The following is a 15930-nucleotide window of genomic DNA, read 5'->3' on the forward strand; positions in this document are numbered from 1 at the left end:
TTTAATGAAACGTCATAGCTTCCGCGCTTCGCGCGGAAGGGGGTATGGAAACTGAATTCAGACAATGATTAAGAATCGAGAACGGTACAACGAATCGTCTTCTTTCTCTAATAATTTAATGAAACATCAAAGCTTCCGCGCTTCGCGCGGGAGAGGAGGGGAGGAACTCAATTCAGACAAGGATTAAGAGTCGAGAACGGTACTCTTTCTCTAATCATTTAATGAAACGTCATAGCTTCCGCGCTTCGCGCGGGAGGGGGTATGGAAACTGAATTCAGACAATGATTAAGAATCGAGAACGGTACAACGAATCGTCTTCTTTCTCTAATAATTTAATGAAACGTCAAAGCTTCCGCGCTTCGCGCGGGAGAGGGAAGGGGGACTCAATTCAGACAAGGATTAAGAGTCGAGAACGATACTTTTTCTCTAATGATTTAATGAAACGTCGAAGCTTCCTCGCTTCGCGCGGGAGGGGGTATGGAAACTAAATTTAGACAATGATTAAGAATCGAGAACGGTACAACGAATCGTCTTCTTTCTCTAATAATTTAATGAAACGCCAAAGCTTCCGCGCTTCGCGCGGGAGAGGGAAAGGGGGGGGGGACTCAATTCAGACAAGGATTAAGAGTCGAGAACGGTACTCTTTCTCTAATGAAACGTTAAGCATCTGCGCTTTGCGCGGAGGGGGAACTGAATTCAGACAATGATTAAGAACCGAGAACGGAACAACGAATCGTCTTCTTTCTCTAATAATTTAATGAAACGTCAAAGCTTCCGCGCTTCGCGCGGGAGAGGGAAGGGTGGACTCAATTCAGGCAAGGATTAAGAGTCGAGAACGGTACTCTTTCTCTAATGATTTAATGAAACGTCATAGCTTCCGCGCTTCGCGCGGGAGGGGGTATGGAAACTGAATTCAGACAATGATTAAGAATCGAGAACGGTACAACGAATCGTCTTCTTTCTCTAATAATTTAATGAAACATCAAAGCTTCCGCGCTTCGCGCGGGAGAGGAGGGGAGGAACTCAATTCAGACAAGGATTAAGAGTCGAGAACGGTACTCTTTCTCTAATCATTTAATGAAAAGTCATAGCTTCCGCGCTTCGCGCGGGAGGGGGTATGGAAACTGAATTCAGACAATGATTAAGAATCGAGAACGGTACAACGAATCGTCTTCTTTCTCTAATAATTTAATGAAACGTCAAAGCTTCCGCGCTTCGCGCGGGAGAGGGAAGGGGGACTCAATTCAGACAAGGATTAAGAGTCGAGAACGATACTTTTTCTCTAATGATTTAATGAAACGTCGAAGCTTCCTCGCTTCGCGCGGGAGGGGGTATGGAAACTAAATTTAGACAATGATTAAGAATCGAGAACGGTACAACTAATCGTCTTCTTTCTCTAATAATTTAATGAAACGCCAAAGCTTCCGCGCTTCGCGCGGGAGAGGGAAGGGGGGGGGACTCAATTCAGACAAGGATTAAGAGTCGAGAACGGTACTCTTTCTCTAATGAAACGTTAAGCATCTGCGCTTTGCGCGGAGGGGGGAACTGAATTCAGACAATGATTAAGAACCGAGAACGGAACAACGAATCGTCTTCTTTCTCTAATAATTTAATGAAACGTCAAAGCTTCCGCGCTTCGCGCGGGAGAGGGAAGGGTGGACTCAATTCAGACAAGGATTAAGAAACGAGAACGGTACAACGAATCGTCTTCTTTCTCTAATAATTTAATGAAACGTCAAAGCTTCCGCGCTTCGCGCGGGAGAGGGAAGGGGGACTCAATTCAGACAAGGATTAAGAGTCGAGAACGATACTTTTTCTCTAATGATTTAATGAAACGTCGAAGCTTCCTCGCTTCGCGCGGGAGGGGGTATGGAAACTAAATTTAGACAATGATTAAGAATCGAGAACGGTACAACGAATCGTCTTCTTTCTCTAATAATTTAATGAAACGCCAAAGCTTCCGCGCTTCGCGCGGGAGAGGGAAGGGGGGGGGGGACTCAATTCAGACAAGGATTAAGAGTCGAGAACGGTACTCTTTCTCTAATGAAACGTTAAGCATCTGCGCTTTGCGCGGAGGGGGGAACTGAATTCAGACAATGATTAAGAACCGAGAACGGAACAACGAATCGTCTTCTTTCTCTAATAATTTAATGAAACGTCAAAGCTTCCGCGCTTCGCGCGGGAGAGGGAAGGGTGGACTCAATTCAGGCAAGGATTAAGAGTCGAGAACGGTACTCTTTCTCTAATGATTTAATGAAACGTCATAGCTTCCGCGCTTCGCGCGGGAGGGGGTATGGAAACTGAATTCAGACAATGATTAAGAATCGAGAACGGTACAACGAATCGTCTTCTTTCTCTAATAATTTAATGAAACATCAAAGCTTCCGCGCTTCGCGCGGGAGAGGAGGGGAGGAACTCAATTCAGACAAGGATTAAGAGTCGAGAACGGTACTCTTTCTCTAATCATTTAATGAAAAGTCATAGCTTCCGCGCTTCGCGCGGGAGGGGGTATGGAAACTGAATTCAGACAATGATTAAGAATCGAGAACGGTACAACGAATCGTCTTCTTTCTCTAATAATTTAATGAAACGTCAAAGCTTCCGCGCTTCGCGCGGGAGAGGGAAGGGGGACTCAATTCAGACAAGGATTAAGAGTCGAGAACGATACTTTTTCTCTAATGATTTAATGAAACGTCGAAGCTTCCTCGCTTCGCGCGGGAGGGGGTATGGAAACTAAATTTAGACAATGATTAAGAATCGAGAACGGTACAACTAATCGTCTTCTTTCTCTAATAATTTAATGAAACGCCAAAGCTTCCGCGCTTCGCGCGGGAGAGGGAAGGGGGGGGGGACTCAATTCAGACAAGGATTAAGAGTCGAGAACGGTACTCTTTCTCTAATGAAACGTTAAGCATCTGCGCTTTGCGCGGAGGGGGGAACTGAATTCAGACAATGATTAAGAACCGAGAACGGAACAACGAATCGTCTTCTTTCTCTAATAATTTAATGAAACGTCAAAGCTTCCGCGCTTCGCGCGGGAGAGGGAAGGGTGGACTCAATTCAGACAAGGATTAAGAAACGAGAACGGTACAACGAATCGTCTTCTTTCTCTAATAATTTAATGAAACGTCAAAGCTTCCGCGCTTCGCGCGGGAGAGGGGGGGGGTGGGGGAACTCAATTCAGACAATGATTAAGAATCGAGAACGGTACAACGAACCGTCTTCTTTCTCTAATAATTTAATGAAACGTCAAAGCTTCCGCGCTTCGCGCGTGAGGGGGTATGGAAATTTGAAACTGAATTCAGACAATGATTAAGAATCGAGAACGGTACAACGAATCGTCTTCTTTCTCTAATAATTTAATGAAACGTCAAAGCTTCCGCGCTTCGCGCGGGAGAGGGAGGGGGGGGGACTCAATTCAGACAAGGATTACGAATCGAGAACGGTACTCTTTCTCTAATAATTTAATGAAACGTTAAGCTTCTGCGCTTTGCACTGGAGGGGGGAATCTGAATTCAGAGAAGGATTGAGGGTCGAGAATGGAACAACGAATTATCTGCTTTCTCTAATAATTTCATTAAACTATGAAAGGTCAATGCTTCAGCGCTTCGCGCGGGAGGGGGAAAACTGAATTCAGACAAGGAATAAGAGTCGAGAATGGTACAACAAATTGTCTTCTTTCTCTAATATCAATTAATGAAAGGTCAAAAAGCGGGAGGGGGAGCAGGGGGGGGGGGAGGAACTAAATTCAGACAAGGATTAGGAGTCGAGAATGGTACAACGAATCCTCTTCTTTCTCTAATAATTTCATGAAACATTAAAGCTTCTGCGCTTCGCGCGTAATGGGGGGGGGGGGGACAGCGAGCTGCCAGAATATGAATTTGTTAAATCTTTTCTCGTATATTTTGGTGATAAATAACACTTTCACAAAATACATATTATCCTCAAATTTTTGCTCGCTCGCTTCGCTCCCTAGCCGAATTGTGAAACCAGAAAATTACTTTTTCGGGCAAGAGGCTTCAGCCTCCCCCCCCCCCCCCCCCGATGAAAATGTCAAAACAAAATACCGGTATGGTGCTTCTAATATGACCTTATCAGTATTGGTATGTTGAGTTGAAAAACGGTCGGCGCAATTTTCAAATTTCCGGCCCCCCCTATTGGAAAATCCTGGATCCGCGCCTGCTGTACCACGTGGTATCCCCGTCACATACTCTACTAACCAATCCACGATGATTAACTGTACCACGTGGTATCCCCGTCACATACTCTACTAACCAATCCACGATGATTGACTGTACCACGTGGTATCCCCGTCACATACTCTACTTCACCATCTCCAAAGAAATCTCCGAATGAAACCGAATGACCTGTAGAAATACAATTTGAACAAATAACATATAAGGTATTAATGGATGGATTAGGACAATGTAGACCACATCGTTTTCCCAGATGCTGTCAATTATTGACTCGGTTAATTTTTTTGTAAATATTATATACAGTGATGCACTAGGGGATACGATATGTGTACTCTTTCCCAAAGTCATATTATGTGAATGATGTGGGGCTCCAAATATACATTTTAAATATCCATTTTAAATATCCATCGTGATTTTTAAAACTTTTAGTTCCATAACATCATTAAATTTAGACAATACCTCTGTAATTGTTGTCAAAAGCAAGATCATCGACAACTTCTGTCCTTCTGTAAGTATTACTTGTTAGGTTCCCAACAAGTAAATCTCCTGAAAAATGTATTTAAAAAAAAGAAATATATCTTTGTTAAGAATTTGAGATCGCTTTGCAATAAAGCTAATGGTATAGTGTCTACCAAGTTGGTTATCCTTTCCCAAAATCTTATTCTCGTTTGTAATGGTATTTGAATCACGATTCAATACGACAGGTGCTTAAGGATTGTGTGCTGTAGGCGAGGCGCCGATGGTGGCTCAGTGAACGGGGATCTTCGAAAGAGTCCCCTCCCTTATACTTCACGGGCACGAGAACCCCCTTCCATGTTTGCCCCTACAACACGCAAGTCAATGGGACTCCGAGGATAACCAATCCAGCCGGATTCCAGGTCCGACCTCGGCCGTGTCTCGGGCAGGCGAAGGCCGGGAACCGACGATGGAACAATCTTCTTCCATGGATAACCAATCGAGCGGGACACCGGGTGCGACCTCGGCCGTGCCTCTGGCAGGAGACGGCCGGGAACCGACGATTGAACAATATTCTTCCATGGATAACCAATCGAGCGGGACCCCGGGTCCGACCTCAGCCGTGCCTCTGGCAGGGGACAGACGAGAATCAATGGTGGACCAGTGATCCCCCGAGGATAACCAATCCAGCCGGATTCCAGGTCCGACCTCGGCCGTGTCTAAGGCCGGGAACCGACGATGGAACAATCTTCTTCCATGGATAACCAATCGAGCGGGACCCCGGGTCCGACCTCGGCCGTGCCTCTGGCAGGAGACGGCCGGGAGCCGACGATTGAACAATATTCTTCCATGGATAACCAATCAAGCGGGACCCCGGGTCCGACCTCAGCCGTGCCTCTGGCAGGGGACAGACGAGAATCAATGGTGGACCAGTGATCCCCCGAGGATAACCAATCCAGCCGGACTCCATTCCGACCTCGGCCGTTTCCCTGGCAGGGGAAGGTGCCGATGGTGGCTCAATGCACATGGACCTTCGAACGAGTCCCCTGCCCTACATACTTCACGAGTACGAAAACCCCCTTCCATTTTTGCCCCTACAACACGCAAGTCAATTGGAAATTTTCCTTATAACCCGAAAGTCAAGGCGTCCAGCGGGACTCCGAGTCCCCCTTCGACCGTGTCTCAGGGAGGGGACAGCCGAGAATCGATGGTGAACCAGTGTTCTGCCGTGGATGACCAATCCAGTGGGACTCCAGGTCCCCCTTCGGCCGCACCCCCCGCATAGGACAGCCGATAATCGATGGTGGACCAGTGATCCTCCGAGGATAACCAATCCAGCCGGACTCCAGGTCCGACCTCGGCCGTGTCCCTGGCTGGGGAAGGCGCCGATGGTGGCTCAGTGAACGGGGATCTTCGAAAGAGTCCCCTCCCTTATATATACTTAAGGGGCACGAGAACCCCCGTCCATTTTTGCCCCTACAACACGCAAATCAATAGGAAATTTTCCTTGAAACCCGAAAGTCAAGGCGTCCAGCGGGACTCCGGGTCCGCCCTCGTTAGTGTCTCCGGGAGGGGACAACCGAGCATCGATGGTGGACCAATGTTAACCCTGATGAATATTCTATTCATATTATGAAGTGCAACGTTATATGAAAAGCTCAAACTTTCACTGACCGGTTTCTCTCATTTTTCTGCTTCTATTAAAACCAACTTAATATCAGGGTTTACTGATTTACTGATTTCGTTTCATTGTCCAATTCTGTGATGTAAATATATGCAATATCCATACACTTACCCTGGCCAAAGAAAGCTCCAACCGATCCAATTATCCATTCCGTCTGATAAATGGAAACAAATCATAAAATATCATTATCCTTTTTTAAATATAGTGACGCCATGATGAGGCTCTCATTGAATATTCCATAATCCATTGTAATTCTATATACTTCTTTGTTGTACTTATTGCTGACATCCACTTCTCACCCTCCCGGAGATAAAATACCCGGAGATAATAATTATACAAGTCATGTAAATAAAACGTAATAACTGGCGGATACCCTGAAGTCTACACTTTCTGTTGGGTGCTTTTCCACTCGATAAAAATCATGGTGAAACTTTTCTTCCCTCATATTTCCAGGTACCTCCTTGATCAAATTATACATGTATGTATACTGATGAAGTTATTATTATCAGAATGGATGATAAGATGAGTTTAATATACCTCAGAGATGGTGGCACTGAATCCTGCCTCACACGGTAGATAGTTGATCATTGAAGGTTCTGTATACAAACGAGAGAATCATACAAAACAGTGAATCAAAGTCTCCAAATGTTGCATTTCAAAAGACCCGAATAATATCATTTGTTCGTAATGTCTCTATTCATGATTTCGTTTTATTAATCGCAACATCGTTATAAGGTGGCGGGACAATTTACATTTGGGTTATTACAAGCGTAACGGACTGACATATTCCGAGCACATTCAATTCCGAAAAAGACTATTATAGACATTTAATACAACTTTCAAATTAATGATACCACATTTTAACTAATAATAGTGGGTTCTTGTAATATCGCTTATATCTGTCAAACTTGACACTCCTGGCGCTGCATTGCTGCCATAATGGCGCTCTAGCATTTCAAGGAAGTAATTTCTACCTGGAACCCATTTACCTCACCTGGATCAAGTGTGGCAAATATAGATTAATTTCTTACCAACGGACATTAGGGACTTTTAGATTTGCGTGGACTGATACACGTGACGTCCATTCAAGGCAGTGCATTAAAAGGACGTCGATCGTAGCAATCCACGTTGTCGTTGTGCAAATCTAAAAGTCCATATTAGTGCCGCAGCGGGACTCAAACCGCGAACCATGTGATCCACAGTCTGGTGACTTATCCACTATAGGCCTAGACCACCTCGTAATACTTTCTCAATATTTTCCTTTCAACCATTCTTTATATTTCTGAACGACGTTATGACTCTTTAATAATCATTAGCATGCTACTTAAAGAAATACAATGGAGCTATAGGCAAGGTCAAAGAGAGGTACGTCTCATCCTCTTTTTCAGATATTTTTCCTTTCTTATTTTTCCTTATTTTTCCTTATCATTCCTCTCCCCTTAAAATCTCTCTCCCTCTCACTTTCTCTATCCCGTTCTCTTGCTCTCTCTTTATTTTTGTCTCTCTTATTTTATTTGTTTGTCTATCCTCTCTCTCTCTCTCTCTCTCTCTCTCTCTCTCTCTCACACACACACACACACACACACACACGTACTTTAATTCTCTCTCTAATGAAATATCTCACTCTCTCTCTCTCTCTCTCTCTTCCACTCTCTTTTTCACTCTCTCTCTCTCTCTCTTGCTTTCTTCTCCTTTTCACCAGTAGATGGGGCATAACGCAACATACAAATTGATCTAAGTAACAGGGAAATGAAGATTACTTACCTAATGATTTACATGGATTGAAAGGTTTGATGTCAGTGAAGTTCTGACTGGCAAGGTAACAACCTCCAATGAGGAATCGTCCTGTATTTGGGCTGCTGTCTACATAGTAAAACCATGTGTATAAAGGCCGACAAACCTGTTTATTATGGAGGAAAATAGAATAACGATATATCGTTCTTCTATAGCGTATACCAGGACCGAAGGCCCTCTTAATGCACTTTACGATTTACAAGTAAAAAAAAATATTCTCAAAAAGATAATTTTTTAGTGTTTTCTTAAAATCTTCGACGTCTGTCATTGAGCTTGGTGAGAACGTGCTGTGAGGATGACCCGTATAGACGTCTTGGTGTGACGTAAGATATGAACAATTTTGAGATGTAGTCTGGACACATGCCATGGAGAGCTTTGATTATATTCATTTTGCTCCACTGCGACATTCGTCGATTTCCTAACTTTAACCCCCCTGACCAAGATTCGTTTTGCGTCACTCTGGCACTCATCATGTTCTATGTACACAGTCATGTTCGAGCCACATCTGGTTCTAAATATTACATTATGTTAAAAGTATTATTTTATAAAACACCTAGAAAAAGATCTTAAAGATATAAACTAATATGTATGCGGCCATTTCGCTACCAAATACATGAATACAAAAATCATGTAGGTCTATATGGTCACCGCAACATACGAATATGAGGATACTCGGTATCTAGTTGCCCATAATTATCCTGTTTTCTAAATGTTTCAAGCGAGAGAAACAAACGAGCAAGGTGAACAATTATATTCGATTATAAACATACATTATATATTTCGGCGCCTCGTTGTCAAATAAAAGATTATTCGGGCAACTCGTTACCTACATAATCATAAAGGTATTGAGACACTCCGCTGCCTCAAAATCATCCCGTTTCCAAATAGTGTGAGAGAGACTATTCCTTCGTGAAAATGCATGGCGACTTATGATTTGTTTTTCACTAAATTAAAAATATTCCAAAATATATATATCACGACTCAATTTCTGTCGCGGTACCCCTAAAGATTTCTTGCGGCACCCCGGTTGAAAAGAATGTTGGCCCACTTCATTGATAACCATCATCATTACTGTATACTTGGCAATAAGACAGTATACAGGAGTATTGTAATATATATCCGGATACAAACTTGGCTACAGGAAGGAAGAAATCAATTACTCCCGCTTTTTTGTAACGTGAATCCTGTTCAGCCTTTGCGTATATCGATCGGATGTAGCCCCTAGAGACAACGAAGAAGACCCCAAGTCGGCGAAGTCATCCTCATTCAACCCATGGACAGACTTTGTCAATGGTATAATACCAAAAATATAGCACTGATTTATATTGCGAAACACAACAAAATGACGAAAAAAAAACTTATCGACAGGCAAGGGTTGTCAAACGATCCTGAAATTAAGGTCGATTTTTCTATTTAAAGCCCATCCGCTAAACTCCAGCAGAATGAAAGAGTGCGATTGTACACAAAATAAATCAGATAAATTTCCTCTCAATCATACCTCGTAGAGAGCATGGTGTTACATCACAAGAAGAAATAACACTCACTAATAAGGCCCCCGAAAAAGCCCACATTTACATTTTTTTCAAACCTTGCCCCATAAAATTGTCGTGGGAGTAAAACAGAGTATAGTTACTTTTCATCTTATCGGATAATTAAAAATTGAATTCACTTCCAGACTTAAAATTCAAGTAAAATTTTGATCGAGTAAACTCACGCCCACACATGCATGTACACATCAACACAAATATTTCAAAGAATTGACTGTATCATTGTATAGACGGATTGCCAATTAAATATATGTTGATTACTAACTCGTCGCCATATACATTAACGTTAACATTAGTAGTATCCATTTTTAATTTTTTAAAAGATGGGATTTAAACAGTAAGAACAAGGGGCATATTTTGACAATAAATTTTACGTAATTGATGAAGAGTTGGGTTTAACACAGGTTGCTTTGAAAAAAGAAGAAGAAAGAGAAGATTCAAGAAAAGAACTTTTAAAATAAACGAAAGAAAACAAATATTACTTACTAGCACTGTCCCATCAGGTCCAGAGCTTGTTATGGTTGCACCAAGCATCTGACCGGACTTGTTGGTTATCTGGTCTCCTTCAATAAACTCGTTTCCTGTCAGATTGTAAGATCTGATATTAAGGTCTATTATATTCTCCTTAAAGAAATCAACTCTTCTTTATGCACAATGTCAATTCCATTTTAGCAGATACGATTTGAAATTTCAAACTAAAAGCCGCCCAAAAGCTAGCAGTGAGGTATCCAGGGACTAAAGCCCATTTGGAGAACAAGGAGGAGATAGAATAATTAATGTTTGGCTGTCAAGGGCGGTAGCCCCACCTTTAATGAATGACGAAAACGGCGAAACAAGAAAGAGAAAAGGGAAATGGAAAAAACGGAGCATTAATAAAATTACTCGACCCTATCTAACACCTCCCCCCCCCCTGAATATAGCCTTGTTGATTCGCATTACATTCGTCGTGTAAGAGTTGTGTCCCTCCCGTTAAACAAGGGGTGTATGGGGATTGCATTCTAGACTGGATACCCCACTTAACATACAGAATAAAGTCCGGTGAAAAGCAAATTACTTTAGCGAAACCGTGATGGGTGAAAATAGATTAGATCGACATTTATTTTCTTTCTCCTTTATTTACCTGACGTATCAAAGACTATTGTATCACAGGGAGATGGGGATGATGAAGATGTTGTTGTATCGGGTGATGTCGTAGGTATCGGAGAACGCGGTGTCGATGAGGAGACCATCTCTGAGAAGAGGGGTGAATCCGAGGAAGAAGATGTTGGTCTTGTCGATAGCAACCAATCTGATGACCTAAATGATGACGATGTTGATGATGATGACGATGATGATGGAGGTGGTGGTGGTGGTGATAGTGGTGGTGGTGATAGTGGCGATGGTAATGGTGGTTCCTGGTGGATATTGACTGGACATCTGTAGACCTCCCCACCCCTATAGACCCCTGGTTGTTCCGTCTGGGCACGAGGTGCTCCCACCAATACCCTTGTAAATAAAATACAAATACAAATATGTATTCATACAGATTTTAACCAAACTCAGAAAAACATTTACTGCCCGCTCCCACGCTCCACAAATACCTGCTAACGTCAATAAACTACTGAATTGAATTGAACCAAAATGAATTTTACGCCATTTTTTTTATAATGTATTAAACATTAGGGCATATTACGTCTTTGTGACGTGCCTCAATACGAAATAGTACATCCATTCATCCAAAATCATATGATGCGGGATTAATCGTTATCTGCATATACACTATTTCACATCATTTGAAATGTGGGTATTATGGAAACATTTAACAAACTAAAAGAGAAGTATTGCAAATGGCAGGGCCATTTTCGTAAAGAAATGAATTCATTGCATATGAAACATTAGGGCCCATTGTTACGAATAATTGTATCTTAATAGGCGGGATGCAATAGGCTATTTTCGTAATAAGTCTTTGTGAAGTGCCTCAACACAAATTATTTAAATCACCTGATAAGAATAATAGTATTTCAATATTCAGAATACAAACTGCATCTATTAAGTGTTGCCAGTTAGGTCAAGCCATAATGTTTGTCCAGCCCGGCAGCAACTAATGTATACAGTTCGGATTCTGTCTATTGAAATACTATTATTCTTGTCAGGTGAATGAAATAATTTGTATAGAGACACTTCACAAAGACTTATGCATTAAATTTGATAACATTACGAAAATGGCCTATTTGCATACATACGTGATGTTATGTAGGACAAGCTATAATGTTTATCCGACCTGCCAACAGCAAATAGGCCTAGGTACACATTGCATTCCTTGAAATACGATAATAATATTTACCAGATTAATCTAATAGCTCGTCGAAAGATAAAGGTGTATACATTGAAATACATTTTGAAAATGGTCGATTCACGTTTGAGAGATGATATCATTATTATAGCTTAGTTTCTTTTTACAATTATGCCTCATTTGTAATGATTATTGAAATATGCTGTTTATCTGAATAAGGGGCCACGCCAAAAAGAAAGGTTGCAAAATGCATGTTATCACCTGGTTGTCGACAGCAGGGGCGGATCCAGCCGGCGGCAGGGGAGGGGGCCCAATTCGTGAATAAATATTGAGCGGCGAAACAGCCAGTCAGTGAAAAGCGGGAGAGGGGGGGGGGGGTAAGAAGCAAGGGGCCCGTCTTCAAATAAAGGTAAAATTAACGTGTTTTATCTTTTTTTCAGGGGAGGGCACCCCTCAAGGATCCGCCACTGGCCGACAGTGAATTCTGCATTTGTTTGGATGAACCCCGCAGCGACAACCCCCGCCCCATGATGTGGAAAGTGCAAGGCCAGGCCATGGCCCCGTAACATAAAAACTTTCAATCAATCGCAAAATGGCAATGGCCAATCAGTATCATCATGGCAAAAGGCTACAACAGTTAACCAATCCGAAAGTTTTTTTCAAATTTGATATTAATTACAAACAGTTGTATTAAGGGGGCCAATTAGGTAAACAATAATATTGTTTAAAATACTAAAGGCCTGTCCCGAAATAGTCATCCTATTCCACCGTAAGAGTTGACCCCTCCACAAATTGGGTGATATTCCTTAGCATACGGACCAATTTTTTTTTTTTCAGAGGAAAGAGCTATGGGTGTAAATTTGAAGACAAAGAATAGATACAGGTATGACTGCTGCGAAATGCACATATTTTGAAGCATTGTCTCTTCTTGCGTGGAAGATGTATCGATAAAAAAAAAAAAATTTGGTTTTGTTTGTTTTGATTTGTTGAATATTTTATGTTTGTAAACAAAATTATCATACATGATACTGCTTTTGATAAAATACCGTTTTTAAATGAATAAGCCAATCGCCTATGAACTCAAGGAACATTTGTTTACAAATAAAGTATAAGTCAAACTTTTTGACCTTAATTACTTCATTTTGACCATCATGAGGTATTTGTAGACATATTTATCTAACTTAAATAAGTGAAAGTAAAATATGCTAAAATATACATCTAAAAATTTCGTTACTGGAGGTTTAATTGCTAGTTGTTTAGGAATCAACTGTTTTGCCCAACTTACATGTTTTCGTCCCCCTCTCGATGTAGTTCTACGGCATAGCCAAAATAGCTTCCTGGTGTTCCTCGGTAGATGCGCGGAGATGAAACATCGATGTTGAAAGCATGATTGCAGGCAAAGGACATCATCATCAAGACTAGCTGAATGACGAGATGAAACAGGTTGGATGGACGTCGTGTCCACGGTTGAACACAAGCAGGATCTGGGAAGAGACGCATTTTTTTCACCCGAATAACTGATCATAGAATATGTTCCAATATTTAAATTTTATTCACTGAAATGTATCTGTATAGCAGAGTTCATCTCATTCACTGTTCATTGAGACAGTGCATGCCTTAGAGTGCATGTGCTGTCATCATGATCATTATGCTAACTGCAAGAAATTTCTGAACATTATCTGACCTGGAAGTTCTAGAACTAATATAAATTATGCACGCAGGTCGTTGTCGGGAAGTAAGGAGATTGACCCCCCCCCCCCCCCCCCGTGTGCCTTCCACTTTCGTAAGTTCTGTCATAACATCCGATATTTGGGCTACCGAATATTTCGATATCATCTCAACAAATAACTGAAAGCTGTTATTCGGCACTCGTTTTGGTTGCTACTTTCTTTAAATTATTGTATTAATTATCTGTCCCTTGTTCTTCACTTTTCCTTCTGTTACCCCTGTACATAACTTCACAATGAACTTGTTTACTTCCTTGTTAATTGTTCTTTCCGTTGGCCTCCTCTTTACATGTCTTCTTTTGCATCCTCCTTTTCTTTCACTATTTCCCTCTACTCAATATAAATTAACATTTTGTTTGCATGTGGTCTTAGTTCTGTCGCCTTTTAACCTCTTTGATGAAACCACTCACACACAATATTATTCATTGTTCAAAAGTAATATCGGTTGTGTTTGTGTTGTTTCCTTAACAGGCTTTTATATTTCTGCGTTTCAATGTGTTTATTGTGGCCCCATCGAGCACGCTGGCAAAAATATGAAGTAGACCTTTTCGCTTCAACGTGTTATTTGTTACTTGTAGAGATAATCCCGATGGCAGCTACCATACAGCTAAACTGGGATGTCCGTGCAACGTGTATTTTCTTATGAAGAAACAAACTCGGAAGAAATCTGATATAGTATAAAAAAACGAATTCATGTACATACATGAGAGTGATTACAAAACAAAAATATAACGCATATCACTGGACGGGACTTGTGTACTGACTCGATAAGAAGAAGATCATAGGAGCACATCCGTGTGGGCATTGTTTATGCTTTTGTAACAGGCTTCTTTTTCTTTTTCTTTACGCCCCCCCCCCCCCCCAAAAAAAAAAAAATAACACATCTATCACAACATATTATTGGCCTATCTTGAATAAATTTCAGGCGAGATAATAATAAAACATTGCTATGTATCCAATTAATTTATTTTGCTATTGTGATACTTCAGTCACAACGCAGAACCGACCAAACACCGAAACCCAACCGACCACATTTTGGTCATTCCCGGTAATGTAATTGTTTGTTATTTATGTTGTCGGTCTGGTGTCGGTTGCATTGGCGTGACTGAGGTATTAGATCCTATAGCTCGATATAATTATAAGTTAGCACAGAATAGAAACAGGAGCGACTAGCATCAAGGGAAGTCAGATTTGTTACTAGTATGTAGACCGTGTTTCCTGTAAAGTATATGCAATCATCTCTTGCCATATGCTGCTAACACTACACCTATATACAAGCATTTCCGTTCTTGCAAATTTAAAACATCAACAGGAAATAACATTTGATATCATAGTGATTGTAACTGATCAAAGAATGTCCAATCATCGGGTAAGGATGTAATATTTTATTACGGGGCTTGAAAATTGTGGATTTTGCTGGTTAAGACAAGTGACGTGAGTGACTTATAAGAAAAGTTTATGGTGTCAAATAGGCAAAACATCAAGAAAATAAGTATGTTTCTTGAGTTTGTTATACAGTAGGGTACCATTAGGGCCTGAACTTTGTGTTTTCATACACTGTATGATTGCAGCTGTCAATATAAACAAAATTTACTTTTCGCATATACATTTTAGGGGTTATCATTTTAAGACCTTCATTAGGGGATATGTTCGAGGGGGGTGCATGGGGCAAACTTGCAAGGGGTAAAATTTCAAGAAAAAACGCGTAAAAATTCGCTAAGGGTGTGAATTTGACCAATGAGTAATACTTGTTTAGGGGGTTGTAAAACATGTGGTCACGCGTGTGTACATAGTATTATTCTGACACAAATTAATAAAGCCAGACTAACACTATGTAGGAAGAGAGGAAAGGGGGGGGGGAAGGAAGAAACGAGAAGAGAGGAGGGGAAGGGGAGGGGGAGGGGGGAGGGGAGGGGAGGGGGGTAGTGAGCACTACTTTTTGTTTTCCTTCGAAAATTTAAAAATTCGCACCCCCCCCCCCTTCCCCACTGAGCACCAGGGGAGGGGGCCCGTCTCCAAATAAAATAAAGGTAACATCAATCTGTTTTTACCTGATTTTCCCAGGGGTGGGGGCCTAGGCCCCCTGCCCCCCCCCCCCGGATCCACCACTGCCTCTTAGACAACAAAGCACTTATTCTCTAAGATCTCAATCAAATTTTAAACAATACCACTGCATTAAACAAAACGCTTCCAGTGCAGCTCCATTCCATTCTTTATAAATCTTCATCAAGGTCATTTTTTTTTCCTATTGTTC

At 41.5% G+C, this 15930-nt stretch overlaps 1 protein-coding gene across 1 annotated transcript; it reads right to left on the reverse strand.

Annotated features, from left to right (window-relative positions):
• Positions 1-4188: 4188 nt before the first annotated feature.
• On the reverse strand, positions 4189-13578 carry LOC115922137 (integrin alpha-5-like). The gene is made up of 8 exons (XM_030980243.1): positions 13235-13578; positions 10798-11162; positions 10164-10258; positions 8101-8236; positions 6874-6932; positions 6448-6490; positions 4656-4742; positions 4189-4367 (listed from the first exon to the last, which is right to left on the reverse strand). The coding sequence occupies exons 1-8, from the start codon at positions 13447-13449 to the stop codon at positions 4234-4236; spliced, it is 1134 nt and encodes a 377-aa protein (XP_030836103.1). The 5' UTR covers positions 13450-13578; the 3' UTR covers positions 4189-4233.
• Between the last annotated feature and the right edge of the window lie 2352 nt (positions 13579-15930).

The sequence above is a fragment of the Strongylocentrotus purpuratus genome, unplaced genomic scaffold (genome assembly GCF_000002235.5).
Source record: "Strongylocentrotus purpuratus isolate Spur 01 unplaced genomic scaffold, Spur_5.0 spur5_scaffold_11, whole genome shotgun sequence".
Lineage (NCBI taxonomy): Eukaryota > Metazoa > Echinodermata > Echinoidea > Camarodonta > Strongylocentrotidae > Strongylocentrotus > Strongylocentrotus purpuratus.

Bases quoted from the DNA above. Each gene is read 5' to 3' on its own strand.
- LOC115922137 (XM_030980243.1), bottom strand. From the start codon at position 13,449: ATGCGTCTCTTCCCAGATCCTGCTTGTGTTCAACCGTGGACACGACGT. The intron at 11,163-13,234 runs GTAAGTTGGGCA...TTTATTTACAAG, and splicing joins CGAGAGGGGGACGAAAACAT to GGTATTGGTGGGAGCACCTC. The intron at 8,237-10,163 runs GTAAGTAATATT...CATAATAAACAG, and splicing joins GACCTGATGGGACAGTGCTA to GTTTGTCGGCCTTTATACAC.